An 18,404-nucleotide genomic window follows, 5' to 3' on the forward strand; every position below is an offset into this window, starting at 1 on the left:
AAGTATAGCATATGTAGACTGAAAAAAATCGTTTGTTTGGTGGGTTTTTCTTCAACATGAAATATTTACCATTGGCAGTGTCTGAATTTTATGTGGACTGGTACTTACTTTGCTATCTTAACGGAGTAATATACTTGGACTTTTTAAACATATTGGTATATAACCGAATGACACACGCCCTACACGGGCTACGATCAAATAATTAACATAATATTACGTTTAGAATAATATAATCATATTAAAAGATGTCCATAAAAACAGAATTATTTGGCACATACACAATGTTATAATACTATTCTGTAAAGAATGCCTTCTCAACTAATACAAAGTTCGTAAAATGCATTATAATGCTGATATCAAAATAAGTGACTTGGCACAGACAGGTGTTATGGCATTGATTTTGATTTGAGGTCATGTAAATACTGTATAATACAATGAAATATTTGAAATAAGACATATTTTAAACAAATCTGAATAAACTGTACAAAAAAGCATGTATAAGGCTTGTTAGTCTCGTTCTCGATTAATGTATATTATATATAGAATTTTTACTGTTGAAACCATTCACAACCGAAGGCAGATTTGAACCTATTCTGCTACTTTCGGATACATCAATATTAGGGACACAAATATACATTATTACTCAACTTTTTGAAGTTGAAAAGATTTAAACATGATACTTTTATGATAGAAATTACACAGAAGGTTTTTTTGTTTGTTTGTTTTTTGTTTTTTGTTTTTTTTTGTTTTTTGTTTTTGTTTTTTTTTTTTTTTTGCTGATAAGCATTGTAACTTTTGAGACTTACAAGCCCTATAAGGTGGGAAACCATCCCTGATACATTGTAGTGAAGTTATATATAAAGAATAACGTCAATATTTATTTGAATTTGCATCATTTACCTATCTGGTCTTCCATTGGCTCTGTGGATACATGCTTTTAGCATTAGTTCATAACATTAAATCATTTGCCAATTTCAACCATTTATCGCTAAGACCACATTCGAGTTTGCGACGGAAAATGCAGTTTACTTACTTCTTTTATCGTCACAAAACCAAAAACCTGGAAAGGGTTTGGCAACATCCTTTCTTAAAACTTTAACAAGTCCTTACGTTATATTTGAAAATGTTGAGTCACATTTTTATAATATATTCACGACTAACCAGGCAGAGGAAATTACGTTTAAATTCATTAATCATTTACAAGATCTTTAACTTCATATTGGTTTGTATGAACTTAGTACACGACATTTTTCCTAAAATAAGCCAGCAGCGAGAGATGTCGCTTTCTCTAGGGCTGGAACATTAGGATAGTCTGAGGAATGGGAAGACAAAATACCAGAGTATGGTCCTGGAAGAGATGGTGCACCGCTTAGAGAGGTTGTTACTTTATTATTTGATACACTGCTGGACCATTTGGATACTTCTGGTAGGGGTTTACCTGAAAAAAAAACTATAGGTTAAAAAATAAATTAAAGTTTAAAAAGAAAGACTTACTTGTTTAAATATGAAATTAAGGTGATTTGAAAACAAATAAAACTGCAAATGTAAACATGTACCATAAATTTATATTTGTTTATGAAATCATAATGTAAATTTGAATCATATTTCATAATTTCCTATGCTGATCAAACATGTAGTTTATTAAACTAGATAACGATTTCAAAAGGCCAACAAAACAATAGTCTGGTTTCCTTTTACAAGCACAAAAATATTATGGTAGGTAGGTAGGGATATTATTTTATTTTTCAAAAACATTTAACAATGAGTTAAGGACAAACAATCTAGGCTTAACATTGGTTGAACAAGAAAGGCATCGTAGTTAGGGTAAAAGGAAAGATACATATTAAGTTCATTTTTATTTTATTATTATTATTATTATTATTATTATTATTATTATTATTATTATTATTATTATTATTAAGTAAAGTAAGTAAAGTAAAATAATACAAACATCATGAAGTAAAAAGGGGGAGATATAAAAACACGACTCACTTTGTCCGTCCTCAGATGCTTTATGTTTATCTTTGTTTGTGTTGTTGTTGTTGTTGTTTGAGCTCTGGTTGTTGTTGTTGCTATTAGGCTCTTGTTTTATCGTTGTAGTAGGTGTTGATGATGAGGCTTGCTGTTGCTGCTTAGCTCTCTCGACCTTCCTGAATTTTGCTCGCCTGTTTTGGAACCATACCTGAATGCAAATCAAAAGAACGTAAGTTAAAAAAAAGAATCCTATCGATATTGTTCTAACACATCGGATGATAAAAAAAAAGTTTTTAATACGAGTTTAAATAATGGGTAAATCAACATGACATACTAACATACACATATGCAACACATATAAAAAGCAACATTTTTATGCTAAAAGCTAAAATTAATCAAATAATTGACTTAATTGAACTAGATATAATTTCATCAACTGTAACTTCATACAACGCTTTCTGTTCCTTAACAGTGACTTTGACTTTCTTCTGTAATTTTATTCGTCAGATATTAGGTCGTTGTTCTTCATATAACAATTTGTATATATCTTTTTTGTTAGCATTCTTGATTAAGGTTTGGCACGAAAGATATTATTGTAAAACCGGATTGTTTGTAATGCTCGCCATTGATTCGTGAGAACTACCTCGATTTAAAAAAAATGCTTAATGCCAAAATGTGTAGTTTACAGCCAGTAAGTCCATACCTGAACTCTAGCTTCTGTCAGATCAGTTTTCATAGCGATCTCCTCTCTTGTATAGATATCAGGGTAGTGTGTTTCAGAAAATGCTTTTTCTAACTCTTTGAGCTGTGCACTCGTAAATGTTGTACGTATTCGTCTCTGCTTTCTTTTTTCTGGGCTCAAACCATTTTCATGACTATGAGGATACATTTTGTACGACAATCCTGCAAAGAAAAATAAATTATATCAAAACGGCCGAAATCAAATATTCATATATGTACTTCTCTGTCTAAGAATCAGGCAAAATGTGTATATGGTGTGGTATATGGAGAAAAAAAAAGATTTATTGTTTTATCTAAGTATTCATATCTCATATCCTCTAGAAATAACCATTAAATTGTTTGTAAAGTTTGCCTTCTTAAGATATTGATAGTTCAAATTTAGTTGAAATAAACTATGGCACAAAGGTGGGAAAATTTCCCCGTACTTTTTCAATATGTTAGCAGTCAAACAATATTTAAGACACAGATGCTTCAAGATAATCTAAAATAGATCTTTGGTTATTTTCTAGATGTACTAAATATATTAGAGGCAAAACAGACCATATTGAAAAAAAATGACGTGCCACCCATTACCTGCCTCTTACATAGAATGGTATTTAATTACCATAAGTCCTCTTAGTATTGATCCGGGAAAGATTATTCTTACTGCATTCCTTTAAATTCTGTACGATAATGAAAAAAATACCAATAATTTTGTGTAATGATAAACTGATAAAAGCATACTCAGCATTAATTTCATGCATTTGAATATATTGAATTTTAAAACAAAAAATAAAGAAGTATACAGAAGACTATTGTATTGAAGTCTATGAGGTTAAACATTTAAGTTGGTTTCCACTATTCATTATCACCAGAAGAAAATTCAGATATTTTTTAATTCTTGTTTATATTATTCCTTACAAAACTTCCCCATTGTTTATCAATTTTTATACAAATGAAAGTAAGGTTAGCCATTATGCAGTCTATTTTAAATCTTTAACTTTGACTTATATTTTCTATGATATTTTTAACCTATTTGATTTTTTTTTTTGTCTTCATGTTTACGTAATAGTTCATTATCCTTTTCTTCAAAGCTAAGCCAACCATATATCAACGATTCTGAACGAGTAATCGGTCATTATTCTGACAGGATCATAAATTACAATACACCAGGGAGCGCTGGGAACATCCAGAAAATAACTTGAATATTTAACTATCGACAAGAAGATCTAATCAATTTCTTATATAAACTTTGTTAGTCTTCATATTCTAGCCAACAAATTGGAGAAATAGAATGAGAGGTCGACCTAGAGAAAATTACCTACTCCATTGGCTACATGTGGCTTGTATCAGAATGGTCGTAATAGGAAGGGAAGTCACTCAGCGTCTCGTGAGATTTATGGAGTATTTTACCAATACAGTCTAAAAACTATAAAGTGAAGCAGTGCCAAACGAGAAAGACGTTAACTCTTCCATTTTTATTTGCGGGGTGCGCAGGCAAAAGTGTCTCAAATTTTGAAAGAAAAAAAATAGTATATATATATATATAAACCCCTATATAAAAAAATATAATTTTTACCAAAAGGCTAAATCAGGCGGAATTAAATGTAAATAACTACAAAAAATAGAAAAAAGCATCACATTTTACAAAAATCATTGTCAATGTAATATCTAAAAATCCTGGGTTGTAGGAGCAAAGGTTTGACTTTGTCTTGCCTGCTTTTAAAAAAACTAGGTATACTGATTTTTTTTTTATTTGATTTTCCAATTTTGATCTGTGTGCCACTGTATGTTTCTTTTAAATAGCAAAGTGTATTAATATATTCATCATGCAGATACTTTTACACAGGGTTGGAGCAATGATGCGACGTATGCGCGGAGTATTGTGAACCTTTATTACCAACTAAACGTCAACGGGTCAGTGCCTGCCTTTTACAAAATAGATTAAATTGTGAGGAGAAATATTGCAAAACACTACCAACATATGCTGTTTTGAGAAATTGTAATACATTCAAATGAATAGCAATGTGATAATTACACATCCTACGTGCATGAACCTAAGACATTACACTATATTTTGATATACAGATTAGGTAAGGCGAGCACTTTTTACAAAAATATACCGAAACTCCAGGCTTTATAAGATTAGGATATTCATTGCAAACGACATTTTCGTTTTACAAAATAGATTTATTAAAGTAATTATTTGTAGAAAACGTTTTCTCTGCGACATTCATTAAAATGAAATATAATAATAAAAAGTAGAATATTATTATTCGATTCGTATGGCAACTGTGCATGTCATATACATATTTCATACCCGTAACAAACTAAGATATTCGTTTGCCAAAAAGAGGAAAAACTTGTATATATTTATGTAAAATATTACATTGACAATGATTTTATTTAACTATATCTACAATAAATTTTGCCAGGAAAAGTACCCATATGCAAAAACATCAGACTTTTGAAATAAATAACATTACGTTAATCGATAAAATAAAACTTCGGATTAATACAAGGCTATTAAATTCAGTTATATCAATTAAACGACGAATATCTATCGTGTCATTAACTACTGGAATATTGTCGCTATCTCATGAGAAGCGAGCAGAAATTTTTGATCATTTTGTATTATTTTGATACGGAGAATGCCGATATTTATTTTCTCCCGTCCCAAGATATTTGAAGCGTACTTAGACAATAGGCAAGTAATCGGCATCGGGAGAATCAAATAGAAATTCGCATATTGATATTAGTTTTATATTCTTATAATTTGATTAGATGAAAGAGCATTTGACTGCCGCCGAACAATTATTACTTGAACTAAGACTCTGCACGCATTTTATCTTAAACAAGAGTGAAGAGAAAATTAATCAAGGGATTGAAAACATAACGAACGATGCCTTTAAACTTTTTTATTAAATAAAATTCGTATTAAGCAAAAGGAGAAATGGCATCTAATTTATCAGGAAAGAAATCAATGATAACGGGGGCTAATAAAATTCTCTTGTTTGCCTCCACAGTATAATGAATTTTACCCAGACTATATCCAGTATTTGTCTAAATACAAGACGCATTGTCCAATTACTTCTGTTAAATGTTGAGTGGTGAAAGACATGTTCATTATGAGAAAGGTCGATACTTATTTGATTTCCCAAACTAAGAATTGTACCTAGGGGTTAAACGGCTTTTTATCAGCACTTCTTTGATTGGTTACGTTTTAAAGGAAATAAATGGAAAAAGGATTGAAGTTTATTTGTCTGTCGGCAATTTGATATGATTCGAAAGGAGTGTTAAAAATTAAATATAGGAGTATTGAAATGCAATGTAAATTGAAATGTACTTTAATGCTCCACATTTAAGAAAAATATCAAAAAATAGAATGCTATATAATAAGACGTAAATGTACAGCGAACTTGAGCCGAAGAATTCTGACACTCATATATAAGAGCACCAGAAGAGGCTCGTACGTTTTGCGGTGTTAAGGATTTAATGCAACAGACAGTGTTAGAACTTTATATCAAATGCATTATCACATATGCTTTATTGAAGAACAATATTTGAATGTAAACACAATCTATCTACCCTAACCTAGCTGAATCAATCTAAAATTCATTTACAGTAAGCAATTTATTGTTTTAAACAATCAAGTAATCAAGTAATCAGCATATGTCATACACAATCAATAAAAAGGTATTAAATACTGAACCACCATAATATCATAATAATCGTTTAAGATGTATCATATTGCACTTTTTTATTCTATCAAACTATATATAAAATCAGTCCTTGAGACAGAATACTCAAGGTCAAATAAGGTCCAGTTCTTTAAATTTAGTAGTAAAACTATCAAATGACATGTAACTGAATAACTAAGTATAGTATTCATCACGTTATGTCAAACAAGCAAGGAAATTACACACATGGTTTTTGTTACTGTTTGTGATAATACGTCTGATAATGGAAGTCAAAAGTCATTATTACCAGACACGGGCACATTATTCCTCAAAACGACACAAATTTATCGACCGAAAATGCAATACAATTGCCCGTGTCAAATAAAACATGAAACATTATGTCCTATTCCCTGGAAATGTATTCCTGTCTTTATGACAGAGTTGTACATCTGGAAATTATCATGGCCCTCCTATCTCTCTTTGAAGTAAATAATGGCGTTCTGTCTTAAAAGAAATATTCTGGACTTTTGTGATAAGAACAGCAATGAGAATAAATTTTGAAGTAAACTTCCCCTTTATTCAAATGTAGCAATTTGTTCCATTTATTTTATCAGTATCCATTACATAAGAACAAAAATGAAAAAAAGGTTTTTATCTGGGCGAGAGGTGGGTTCCAGAAAGGGAAGAAATTTACAATAAAAACGAAACAGTTATTCCCTCAATTTGGACTAAATCAGACTTGATTACACATATCAAAAAAACTTATCACCGTAACTATAAGTAACTGCCTTGAATAGAAAATCGTATTAGACAATATAGTTCGAAAATGTTGATATAAATATATTTCGACAACCTCGCATCATTGGTCCTGAATTAAAAAAAGCAATCATACAATTATTGCACATTCCTTATAAGAAATTGATTCTTTTTTAATTTCTTATGGAATGATATTCTTAGACAATAGCTGACAATTTATACTTTCAAAGTAACTTAAGTGGCTGGTTTTACCCAATAATTCAAATTCGTATCCTGACGTTTTTTTAACCATTTTGTCTTTTTCTATTTAAACTGTCCCGACTTTCCAATGATTACCCGTTTTTTATTTGTCTCCTTGCTATATTATATTAACACATTTGGCTACTGTAGGTGCTTCTTAAAACGTTCCTTTCATATTGATTATGAAAATTAAAGAACAAACGAAATAACGAATATTTATGTGAAGTAAATATTCGGTCTTTATAAATTATCATATCGAATCCGGCGTAAAAGGCGCTGTAATACAATTTACTGTGATAAAGTTAAGAAAAACATATTTATCCGCATAACGAGAAAAGTGTATGCTATTAGAATTTTGTGTATTACATAATTTAAAATAAATAAAATACACACATTTCATATATAGAACCAGCATGTAAAATTTGAGAATACTAATATCGCGGTTTTAATTCATAAACAATGAGTTAAGATTAAATTATTTCCCATGGCCATTGTTGTTATGATAAATAACATTGCCAATCTTTTTCAAACAACCGTTCAGTAATCATAAAAATGCCAAATGTGTTCAGCGTCGGATCTCAATTTGATGTTGTAATAAGCAATGAATATATTGCCACGTGTTGAAAATCTTACAATGTAATGATGAATCCCTGGGGTCAAAATATTTGGATAATACAATTGCTTCCGGGTTATTGAATTTTCTATGAAACACGATGCTAATACGTTAACATTAGATTTTATTCCTTAAATATCTGGTATGTACAATCATCAAAAGCAGACGGAAAATTGATACATCAGGTTCCAAAGGTATGGCCCAAACGTGACAAAGGAAATAGAGACGATCCACATAAGATGGCCTATTATGGTTTTCCTTTTTCATTCAATTCTTTTAATAAATTGACGTACACATTCAGTTGACAGGTTCATTTTTTTAGGATAAAAATTGAGTTTTCGACTGGTTGTTACCTTTAACTTAATGGTAGTAGGTTATTTTGAGTAGTTTGAAGCCATATAGGATTAAAAGGTTGCATGCTATGATTACACATGAACAACATTTTTTTTATTGTGAAAGAGTAATCAAGGGAACCAAGGTTATAGCGGTAATCAAAAGAATGTAATCCAGGGACAAAGACCAGATTGGAAAACAGACATACACAACAAAGAACATAAAGTAACTAAAATCATACATAACAAAAGCAAATAAGCAACTCGGACTCCACTAAAAACTGGGATCATAGACCAGGTGCACCGGTAGGGTTGAATACGGAGAATACGGAGTCGAAATCAAAAACAGTTACATTTGTACTAAGAAAATGAAACAATACCGTAGAACATAGTTGGAAATGGTTAAAATTACAAAAGAACATTAAACGCACAGAAAGTAAATTTATAACTATAATAGTTAAATGAATTCTTAAAAGATTTATGTACTCGTAATGAAGCGTTTGATTTTTTTTTCATGTTGAAATAACTAAATGTTTTCCAATAATTTTAAGAAAAGTTACTCTTACAAATTATTTCTTTCGATTTCAACGTCTTTCTTTCTATTAATACGGTTTAAATAGGACTTCACATCATGCAAAATGTGATTCATGGGTAAAAGCCTACATATTTTTATTATTGATATTTTGTTCCAAATGTCATAGTAAACAGAAATTAATATGTGGTTTTTCATATAACTCGTGCTCTTAGGAGATAAATATTATATAGAATGCACTGTAGATTTCAAAATTAAGGGAGATAACTCTCAAATATAATAGAATCTTTTGGATTTTCAATGTGGATTATCTCCTAAGAGCTGGCAGATTTGAATGTATAATTACACATTTCATAGTACAGACCCATAAAACAACCTAATTACAAAAATAAAAATATGTAGCCTTTTATGGGATGTATCACATTTTTCAGATTTTGCATGAGTTTTACAAAGACAGCTTCTTAATACGTTAAATAGGTTTTAAAACTGCTATGTTTCGGTTTATCGTTGCTTCATCATTAAAAAGCAATATACCCGTATGTACGTTGACATTTGGTGTCGTACATTGATACTTGATTAGGTTTTCAAGTTTTACCCGACGAACAAAGAATGTACCAGAAGTTAAAACGCCGCTCCAAAGTAAAGAATCTTCAAAAAGATCTTTTGTTTTTAAAGATAACATGTACGTATAAATGAATGCCTGAGAGTTCTTATTTCATGCGGTAAATTACTTCAAAAGACTATCACAACATCCTAGTCCTTAATTGTTTTTGAAATAGCTGATCATAAGCTGGTCACGTGTCTATTGCGGTTGACGTGTGGCAATGCATTGAAGCGGACACATTGAACACGGCTAATTGCGACAAAGTGGCCATTTGGATATTCTAATCAAAGTTTTCATATTAACAATCGAAGGCTTTGATACATTCACACGTCGAAGGTGTTTTCATTTGAGTAATAGCTACTGGCAGAGTTTGATTAAACCAGGTTAACTGATCTCTAGCTCGACTCTGTCATACTGGAAATAACAATTAGAATTCAAATCTCTATGGTACATTAAGAAAATTGCTTTATATTTTTGTCAGGATTGATGTTCAATAAAAGTCTTCTGTGTTTCAAGTGATGGGTTCAAATTCCAAATGATTACATAGAAAAGATCAAGCACATAATTGAGATTATATCTGGAAATCAGAAATTATATTGATATTACGTTTATAAATCAAAGCGGAAAATTATTTTAACAAATGACCATTATTGAATTATAATTGAAGGTTAGTAAATGTAAAAGTGGTTGTTTCAATCACAATGATGTATGCGCGTGACAAGGTTTTCTGAATGTTTACTAACTCTGAAGAATTGTGTCCATTTTTTGTTGTATTTGATTGAAAGGGATCATTTTTAAGTTACACAGTCTGAATAAATTGCTCAAATATTTTTTTCTGTGTATAATTTTAAGAGTAACAAATATATCGACTTATATATACCAAACACGTTATACATTGAGTCTATGTTATTGCTATGTGCTTTTAAGTATTATCACAAATCATTTCTACAATTTCTCAAATATTTAAGTACTTTTTTGAATGTTTTAAATTTCATAAAATCTATACACTTAACTATGGTAATTTGCTTCCTCCCAATAAATATTTTAACTGTTAAAATTTGTGTGCTTTATCCTGTACCTAAATCATTTCCTTAACATTGTATCATAAAATTAAATTTTAATTATCTTTTAATCCATCCCTATTATTCTTTGTGGTGAATTGTCATATATAAATAAACTGACATCCTCATGTCGAAAAATAAAGGGAAGATAATCAATTATTCAACTTACAGCGTGTGAAGAGATCAATATTTTTTCTTCAATGACGGGTTATATTAAAACATAAAATAATCGTTTCGAGTTTTATTCACTCTATCGAGTCCAAATCGTCAAAAAGCATTAATATGTAACACAGCGTACATTTACAGACAATATAGGGACAGGAGATCCGTCAGGAACTGACATAACTTGCTAAGCGCTGTAACGGATTCTTGTCGCTAATAATATTAATAATTAATTAAGTCTAAAATGAAATTACACCTTTTATATACCCCAAAGTATACAACTGGAAACACTATCATTTATGGACTAACACTTCACAAGAGAGTGTCAAGTAAGGTAGCATTAACCTTTGGAGTAAAATAAAACTCTCTCTGAAATTCACAAGGACATAACATTTTTAATTGCATTCATTTATGTTGTTGATTTCCGGTATAAAACCAAACATTTAAGCTTACTTGTTATGCGGATATCTGATCGGGGTGTTTGTTAAATTCTTCCTGAAGCAAGTTATCTGTCTATTTCAAAGCATAAACACTTTTAGTTGAAGGTAATCTTGAAACGTAGATATATTTCGGCACGGAAAGCAACTCAAATTACCAAACAAATAAGGATCAGTCTTTATAAAAATCCACAGAAGGTGGAGGTAATTCTCGCATTTTTAAACCCTCGGATATTATTTATATGACTAATTCAGAGTTCGTTACCAACAACTTAACCACTTTTAGTGTTTTATTTGGGCGTTGCGCTTTTGAGATAAGAAGATATAGATAGTACATGAAATTTGCACTTTGCAAGATTTATCGTTCTTGATTTGGTTGATTTCAGTGGGGTTATAGTGCGGTGTATTCAAACGTACAAATCTAAATAAAGAAAGGAGAATTTTGTCATAAAACTATAGCATATGTAGACCACAAAAGCACCGTTTGTTCAGTTAGTTTTTCCACACCATGAATGACCTAACCATATTTACGGCGTCTGTGTTTTATATGGACTGTCACTTAAGAATCAATACAACCTACACTTAAGGTTTGAAATACACATTATATTAAAATAAACAAAATTCGGTTATCATTTGCTTAATTTGAAAATATTCTAATTTGTTTACAAAAAGTATCAAGGGTTTTATCTTTTTTTTTCCACTTACGAATAAAATATTGATATATTTCTATGTAATGACAGTTTGTTAATAGATAATTATCATCCTGGTTTATTTATACGTTATGAAGATATGAAGTTGACAAACAAATCGTTTAACTGCTCTAACTTATCAAAATCGCAAAAGATATAAAAGCCAAGGTTATAAACAAACAGAATTGAAAACTTGCGCAAAAATCTTTCACATGTTTCCTTCATTAAGAACAAAATATCGAAATAAACTATAGCACTACACCTTGGTAGAATTGAATAAATTATAAATTATATCAGATTATATTTAGAATTCAAAAATAAAATTACTGGTAACTTCTGACAGGACTATGACCTACTTGTGAAAAAGATATAAATGTAACTTTGTTCTACGACTGACAAAAAGTGAAGGTTTTTTTTTAAATAGTTTCCTTTTTGGTAATACATCTTGAAGTTATATGTTTTGGAAAATAGAAGACGCCCTTCACTTCTGTTTTTTTCTATCCTTTTTGTCATTGTTTTACACTGAAGAAAAATCATGAACGAAGATAATCGAGAGAAATTACGGGAACTAGAATATATTTGATGATATAACTTTTACTTTTAAATTAAAACGGTGACTATCTTAGTTGAAAACTTTGTTGGAAGAAAAAGTTAACACCAGACAAAACCTTTTTGGCAAAATCAATAATTTCAATCACGAAACTAAATCATTTTTCTTTATGATGCTGAAATTTCTCGTGACATCAAAGGTAACTATGGCTAAAGTGAGTTTGTTCTTGTATTGTTTACACTTCATAAAATACAGCAAAGAACACTTTGTCGAAAAGAATGACATAAACATATTATAATGATGTTGTAAAGTAGGTACAAATTTACAAAGAGCGAGTTATTTGTACCCTTATTAACAATTGTGCTCTCGTTGAATTGCACTTCTTGTCAATCTTGAAAATCAAAAAAATACTTAAAACATAAAATAATATTTAAAAAGTATATTTCATTTGAGACAGATGTATTCGTTTGATTCTAGATTTTTGTTTGTTTGATTTTTTGTTTGTTTGTTTATTTTATGTATTTTATATTTTTTTTCAGCTTTAGTTTTAGTTTTTTGTGGTTTTTTTTTGTGTTTTTTTTTGTTGTTGTTTTTGTTTTAGGTCTTTTATTTCCGAATTTCGTTTACTGATTCTTTCTCCGAATTTTGCCTTGGATATTGTCTAAGAAAAATATACTCCTGGTACTCCTGGTCTTGCTTAAAACAAGTGTGTAAATAAATGCATCATATAACCTCATTATTTTACAACTAAAAATTTCTTTCTACAACTAGGGCTGTTATCGGGGCGAAATAACAACGCAGAAGAAATATTGCTCTGTTATATGCATTATTACAATATTATTTAAATTTCTTGCCGCTTGTTATTGTCAGTTTATGTGTTCTCGGATGAGTTTAAGCCCATAAATTCACCTTTTTGAACATTTGCACTTCGGTACTTTCGTCTTTCATAAAAAATCATTGAATTCAAAAAAAAATAAAACAAGGTACATATATACATGTACAAGTATTGCTTTTTTATTATGTACTTTAATCTTCATTTGTGTAAAATGAAGAACTTAAAATTTGGCAAGACTAGTCATTTCATAAGTTATATACATGTAAGAAAAATAAACGTATAACTCGTAAATTTTATACAAAAAACCTTTTGTATCATAACAATGGGCAAATACCATAAAACCTTAACCAGCTTACTTTTAAACAACTTTTTAAAATACAATAAAGATGAAATTTTCCATCATTTTGTGATGTAATTTGAAAGGATTTAAATATGAACCTCATGCCTCAGTCACTGTTAATTTTTTTATTATTTAAATCCTAAAACGAAAATATGAATTATTTGAAATTTGCACAAAATTGTTGGCCTGAAACTGGTTATAGTTATTCTACACTTTTGTTAAGGTCCTTTCAATAGCAAGATATAATACTAAGATGTACTAAGTCAATCACACACCAGCGGTCCGTTTCACAAAAAAATTGTAAGTCTAAAATTAGTCGTAAGTTGTGATATCACAATAGGTTTAAATATTGTGACGTCACAGTTTACGACTAATTTTACTCATACGATTTTTTGTGAAAAAACTACAGTACAGTTTAAAGTAAACATCAACAGTAAAATCCATAGGTTATTGTTTATTTCGTATTCTGAATTGTTACATTTAGTAAGTTAACATATAGTAATAACAAATGCGACGGAGAAGGCTTTTTGTATTCAAAAGAAACTAAGCATAATTACGTCAATACTTTAGAATCGATATTTTACTTCCGCAATTGAACATGTTTTGTACTCGATTTGCTATTTGATATTACTGTGGATAAATTGATAAATAGCAAATAAAAAGATGGCGGGTCTGATTTATTTTAGAACAGTTTGATATGTCATTGTCTCTTGGATTGTATTTTTCAGTAGGATTTCAAACTATTTCGAGCAATGCCACCAGAACGAATAAACACAATTTACCAACCAATATTTTGTACAAAAATCTTATTGTTAAAACCACCTTGAATCATTTTTAAACAATGAAAATGCATGGGTGAATTAAGAAAATATCATATCATAAAAAAGTATGTTTAACTAAATAAAGTAAACTTAAATATGATTATTTGTCCTAGCACTTTGCCTTTCACATTTTTAAAGTTTCAATGTTCAAGTTTTGTCTTCTATTAGACTTCTTTCTTTTTCTTGGCTGCGGCTTTATCTTTTTCAGATTTTTGAACCGACTTGCTTGCCGAATAATTATGTAAATCTGATAAACTAGAGCCTTTTTACCTTATTTTTGGCATAGTTTTTTTTTCTTCCTTTTTTCTAGAGATTACTAAATTTGCCTCTGCAGCAAAATATGTTAATTTGTTGCAATATTTTATGGCAAAATACACATGGAAAGCCTATGAAAATAATCCATTAATTCAATCAATCTTAAACAATGATTTCCTTTAATTTCGTTTTTTAAACGTGAACCTGTGATATATCGTTTATCCATATTATAATATGGTGACGAGTATTTAATTTTGATAATGTCATAGCACCAAGTATTATAACATAATGTAATCTTTCTTGGTCGAGAAAGTTTTTTCAATTCAAAATGAGATTTTCTGTTTTCGTCTTCGTTTTAGAACTTAAACGTTTAGTTGATTGTCACTCCGATATAAATTTATTTGCGTTTTAAAGTAACCTTGTTTGTTTTGTTTTTTTTTTTTTTTTTGTTTTTTGTTTTTGGTTTTTTTTTTACGTTTGCGATGATAAATTAATATAACCAATTGTTAAAATAGTTTTTCTTATATATATAGTCATACGCCCTAATCTTGGAGTCAGTATTGAATGTACTAACAGTATTATTATGTTCATAGGTTATGTTCATTATTTTTTATTCACTACATATATGTATATATTTAAATCATAATATAAATCCTAATATCCTAATATTTTTTTTCTAAGTGGTTAGTTAATTTGGTTTACTTTTTTCAAACTTTTAAAGTGTGAAAATAAACCTATTTTAAATTTTAAAAAGTAAATGTTTGCACAATCGATACGCTACACAAAAACATAATTAATTTTGTTAGATTGTACTTGCTTTTTGACTGGGCCACAAAACCAAGTGTTGAGGCTGCATAGCTTTCGCCGTATTCTGTAAAATATTAAGCACACTATTTTTAATTTCAGAAATGTATGCAGCATAAATTAAACTTATAGCTTTATATAATTTTATTTTCGTCCATTACATTCATATTTTCATTTCTTAAATGATTTGGAAACAAAAAGTTCGTAAAAGACGTAACTTGTAACATCTATTTGATATCATGTTTTTGGTACTACGGAGCAACAATTTATTTGCTTGACTTGTGTTTTTCATTAAAATATTACACATTATAAGACCGTTAAATCACCATCATTGTCTATTATAATATCTTTATGTAAGCACTAATAACATTTAAGGCATCTTGAGTTTGTGTAATCAACTTTTTCCCAAATAATCTACATAAATAAAAGCAAATATATATGAGTAAAATTGTCAATTCCTAATTCACCAAATTACCAAATTAGTTAAAGGTTTGCAATATAAAAGTTTGAGTTCACACAAAAGAAACCAAGTCTCCAAAAGAAAATAAACATGATCTATTAGCTTTAATTTGGATCTTTTTTCTTTCTAAAAATGATTCACCGAAAGGAAATTTGTATATGTTTCTAAAAATACTGTTCAAATTCACATTTAATTTAGGTAATGAAATAAATGTAAACAACAGATAGTGATTTGCACTTAAGTAAAATATCTGTATTTATTTGTTCTAACGAAAAATAATTGTCATGTCATGCAATTCGTGTCGTGTGTACTAATTCTTTCTTTTTTTAATCGATTAAACAATTTGGAATAATTTTGCTTTTTCAGCCATTTGCCAACATTTCAATTTTTATTTTAAAGAATAGCTAAGTTGAAATGGAGAAGTATCAACCCGATGCGTTTCAAGCGTAACAACGTACAAATAAATTGAACTCAATTCCGCTTCTAAAGATATTCTTTATTGGTGTATGTTTTCCATAGCTGAATCTATAATAATGTGTTTCTATTAATTATATTTTAATCGGTTTATTTATCGTTAACAATACTTGTTTCTATATGCCTAACCTGAAAATATTAAACTACAATTAACATGTTATTTCCGTACAGAAATAAGGGACTATTATTATTTTTATAAATAAAAAAATATGTAACGTATAAATGGAAAAAAACGTCGTTTAACGGGAGATATTGTCAACAACAAAATGCGTATTGCTGCAGAAATAAGTTGATATATTTTTTATTTTATTTTAAAATTTGGAACGTCATTTGATAATGATGATAATGATAATAACACACGTCTTTCCGTTCCTCTATCTTATATAACTTCTCTTTGAGTACACTAGTATAAATTTTGATTTCGATTATACATTATAATAGTAAAGTGGGACTCCAATACAACAGAACATAAAAAGAAAATGATGCAATTTAAACAACAACAACAAAATTAAGCGACAAATTTGATAATGTAATCCTATTGTCATTAGAATGTCAAATATCGAAACACATAGACCCAGAAAATATTAACACGGATTCGGTTGATTCGAGATATTTGAAATATTTAAAATATTAAAAATTTCGTTTAACTCTTTTTTTATTTTCATAAGAAAAAAACTAAAATAACATTATCTGCCTCGGTTACTGTGTTTGAATAAATTTGCACTGGAAAAAAGAATTAATCACCGACAATAAAAAATAATTTAATTGAAATTCGTTTTAAATCATTATTTAAATATCTCAGAAAAGAATTCATTCTAACAACAATGCTTTAAATGTCATGAATTTTAATGTTTCTATTTATTTAATGGCAATGAAAAAAAAATGTACAATTTTTTTTTCAATATTTTTTAGTAAACGGAACACAATTCTAATAATTCAATAATTGTATATGCCTTTCCAGATAAACTTGAAATCGCCAGCAGGTTCCCTCTAAAAACTTAATTACTATTAAAGTTATAACTTATAAAGTTTTATTAAGTAGTGTTTGTCTCTAAAGAAAACTGATAATGAACTCAATCCTCTTTTATGATTTATGTTTCACCCAATTGAATAAAACAGCTCCATACGTTAACTAACATCTAACTTCTTTCCCTGTGTATCAAGTTTCTTCATCCATACCACAGAGACCATGCAAGGTATAAATGAATGTTGACGAATATCGAATTGGAAAGGTTATTTAATATTTTCAATAAAACTGAATACCAAATGTGATTATCGATGTCAAAACGTAAACTGCGGCGAAGCAAATCTTATTTCCATTCCTTCTCCAGCGACCAGAACCGAATTACCCGTCTCGATTCCTTGAAACATAACTAAGTCAGTAGCTCAAATCGCTTTTGAAACCAGCACCCTTGATTTAATTTACTGTAATTTTGCTGTTTATATCAATTTAGTGCCATAAATAAATAGAAAATTTTCAGCTAAAGCGAAAATTATGTAAAATGTGTATTTCTACATTGAATAATCCAATTTAGTTCCCATCATTACTGCTAAGTAGACACCGTTAACAAAATTAGGTGAACTTAAAACAATTTTCTTTCCCCAAATCTTATTTCATCGTCGACAGGCAACACCATATAAAGAGTGTAAATTTGCTTTACTTACCAGAAGGGAAAACTGGAGCCTGAGGATGCTCTCGTGGTCGTGGTACCATACTGCAATTAGCAGACGACATAGCCGGGTTAGGCGGGAACGCCCGTACCCCGTTATAACGGTATCCTTGTGCAGCCATTTGACCAAAGGGATTACTGTCTCCATAACTGCATGGAATACTGCAGCTTGCAAGTGGGTTCTCCATTCCTGGCAGGGTACAATTAGCGGCATCAAACGTGTTCTGTCCTAAGTAAGGGTATTCCATCATAACTGAGTTTTTGTGTATGAACTCCTTTGGACTTAGAAAAAGTATTAAACCACACTGGTGAGAACTGGTGATGAGGACCAAAACTTATGTTTTAACAAATTAATGATGTCCCGTTTGATCAAGTTACATTACAATAAATGGGTA

General features: G+C 29.6%; 1 protein-coding gene across 2 annotated transcripts; it reads right to left on the minus strand.

The window, feature by feature from the left end:
* Positions 1-743: 743 nt before the first annotated feature.
* LOC148604656 (paired mesoderm homeobox protein 2A-like) lies at positions 744-18,404 on the minus strand. Of its 2 annotated transcripts, XM_088550614.1 has the most exons (5): positions 18,005-18,404; positions 15,419-15,472; positions 2,678-2,877; positions 1,993-2,182; positions 744-1,438 (listed from the first exon to the last, which is right to left on the minus strand). In XM_088550614.1, the coding sequence occupies exons 1-5, from the start codon at positions 18,258-18,260 to the stop codon at positions 1,254-1,256; spliced, it is 885 nt and encodes a 294-aa protein (XP_088406740.1). In that variant the 5' UTR covers positions 18,261-18,404; the 3' UTR covers positions 744-1,253. The 2 variants fall into 2 exon arrangements, with proteins under 2 accessions (XP_088406740.1, XP_088406739.1); XM_088550613.1 differs by lacking the exon at positions 15,419-15,472.

Source organism: Perna viridis, chromosome 10 (assembly GCF_037379345.1).
Source record: "Perna viridis isolate PV_CMFRI_1.1 ecotype Kerala chromosome 10, ASM3737934v1, whole genome shotgun sequence".
Taxonomy (NCBI): Eukaryota; Metazoa; Mollusca; class Bivalvia; order Mytilida; family Mytilidae; genus Perna; species Perna viridis.

Excerpts from the sequence above, each read along its gene's own strand:
- LOC148604656 (XM_088550614.1), bottom strand. The coding sequence starts at position 18,260 with ATGATGGAATACCCTTACTTAGGACAGAACACGTTTGATGCCGCTAAT. Across the intron at positions 15,473-18,004 it reads GGCTCCAGTTTTCCCTTCTG|AATACGGCGAAAGCTATGCA; the intron begins GTAAGTAAAGCA and ends AATATTTTACAG. Across the intron at positions 1,439-1,992 it reads AGCATCTGAGGACGGACAAA|GTAAACCCCTACCAGAAGTA; the intron begins GTGAGTCGTGTT and ends TTTTTTTTTCAG.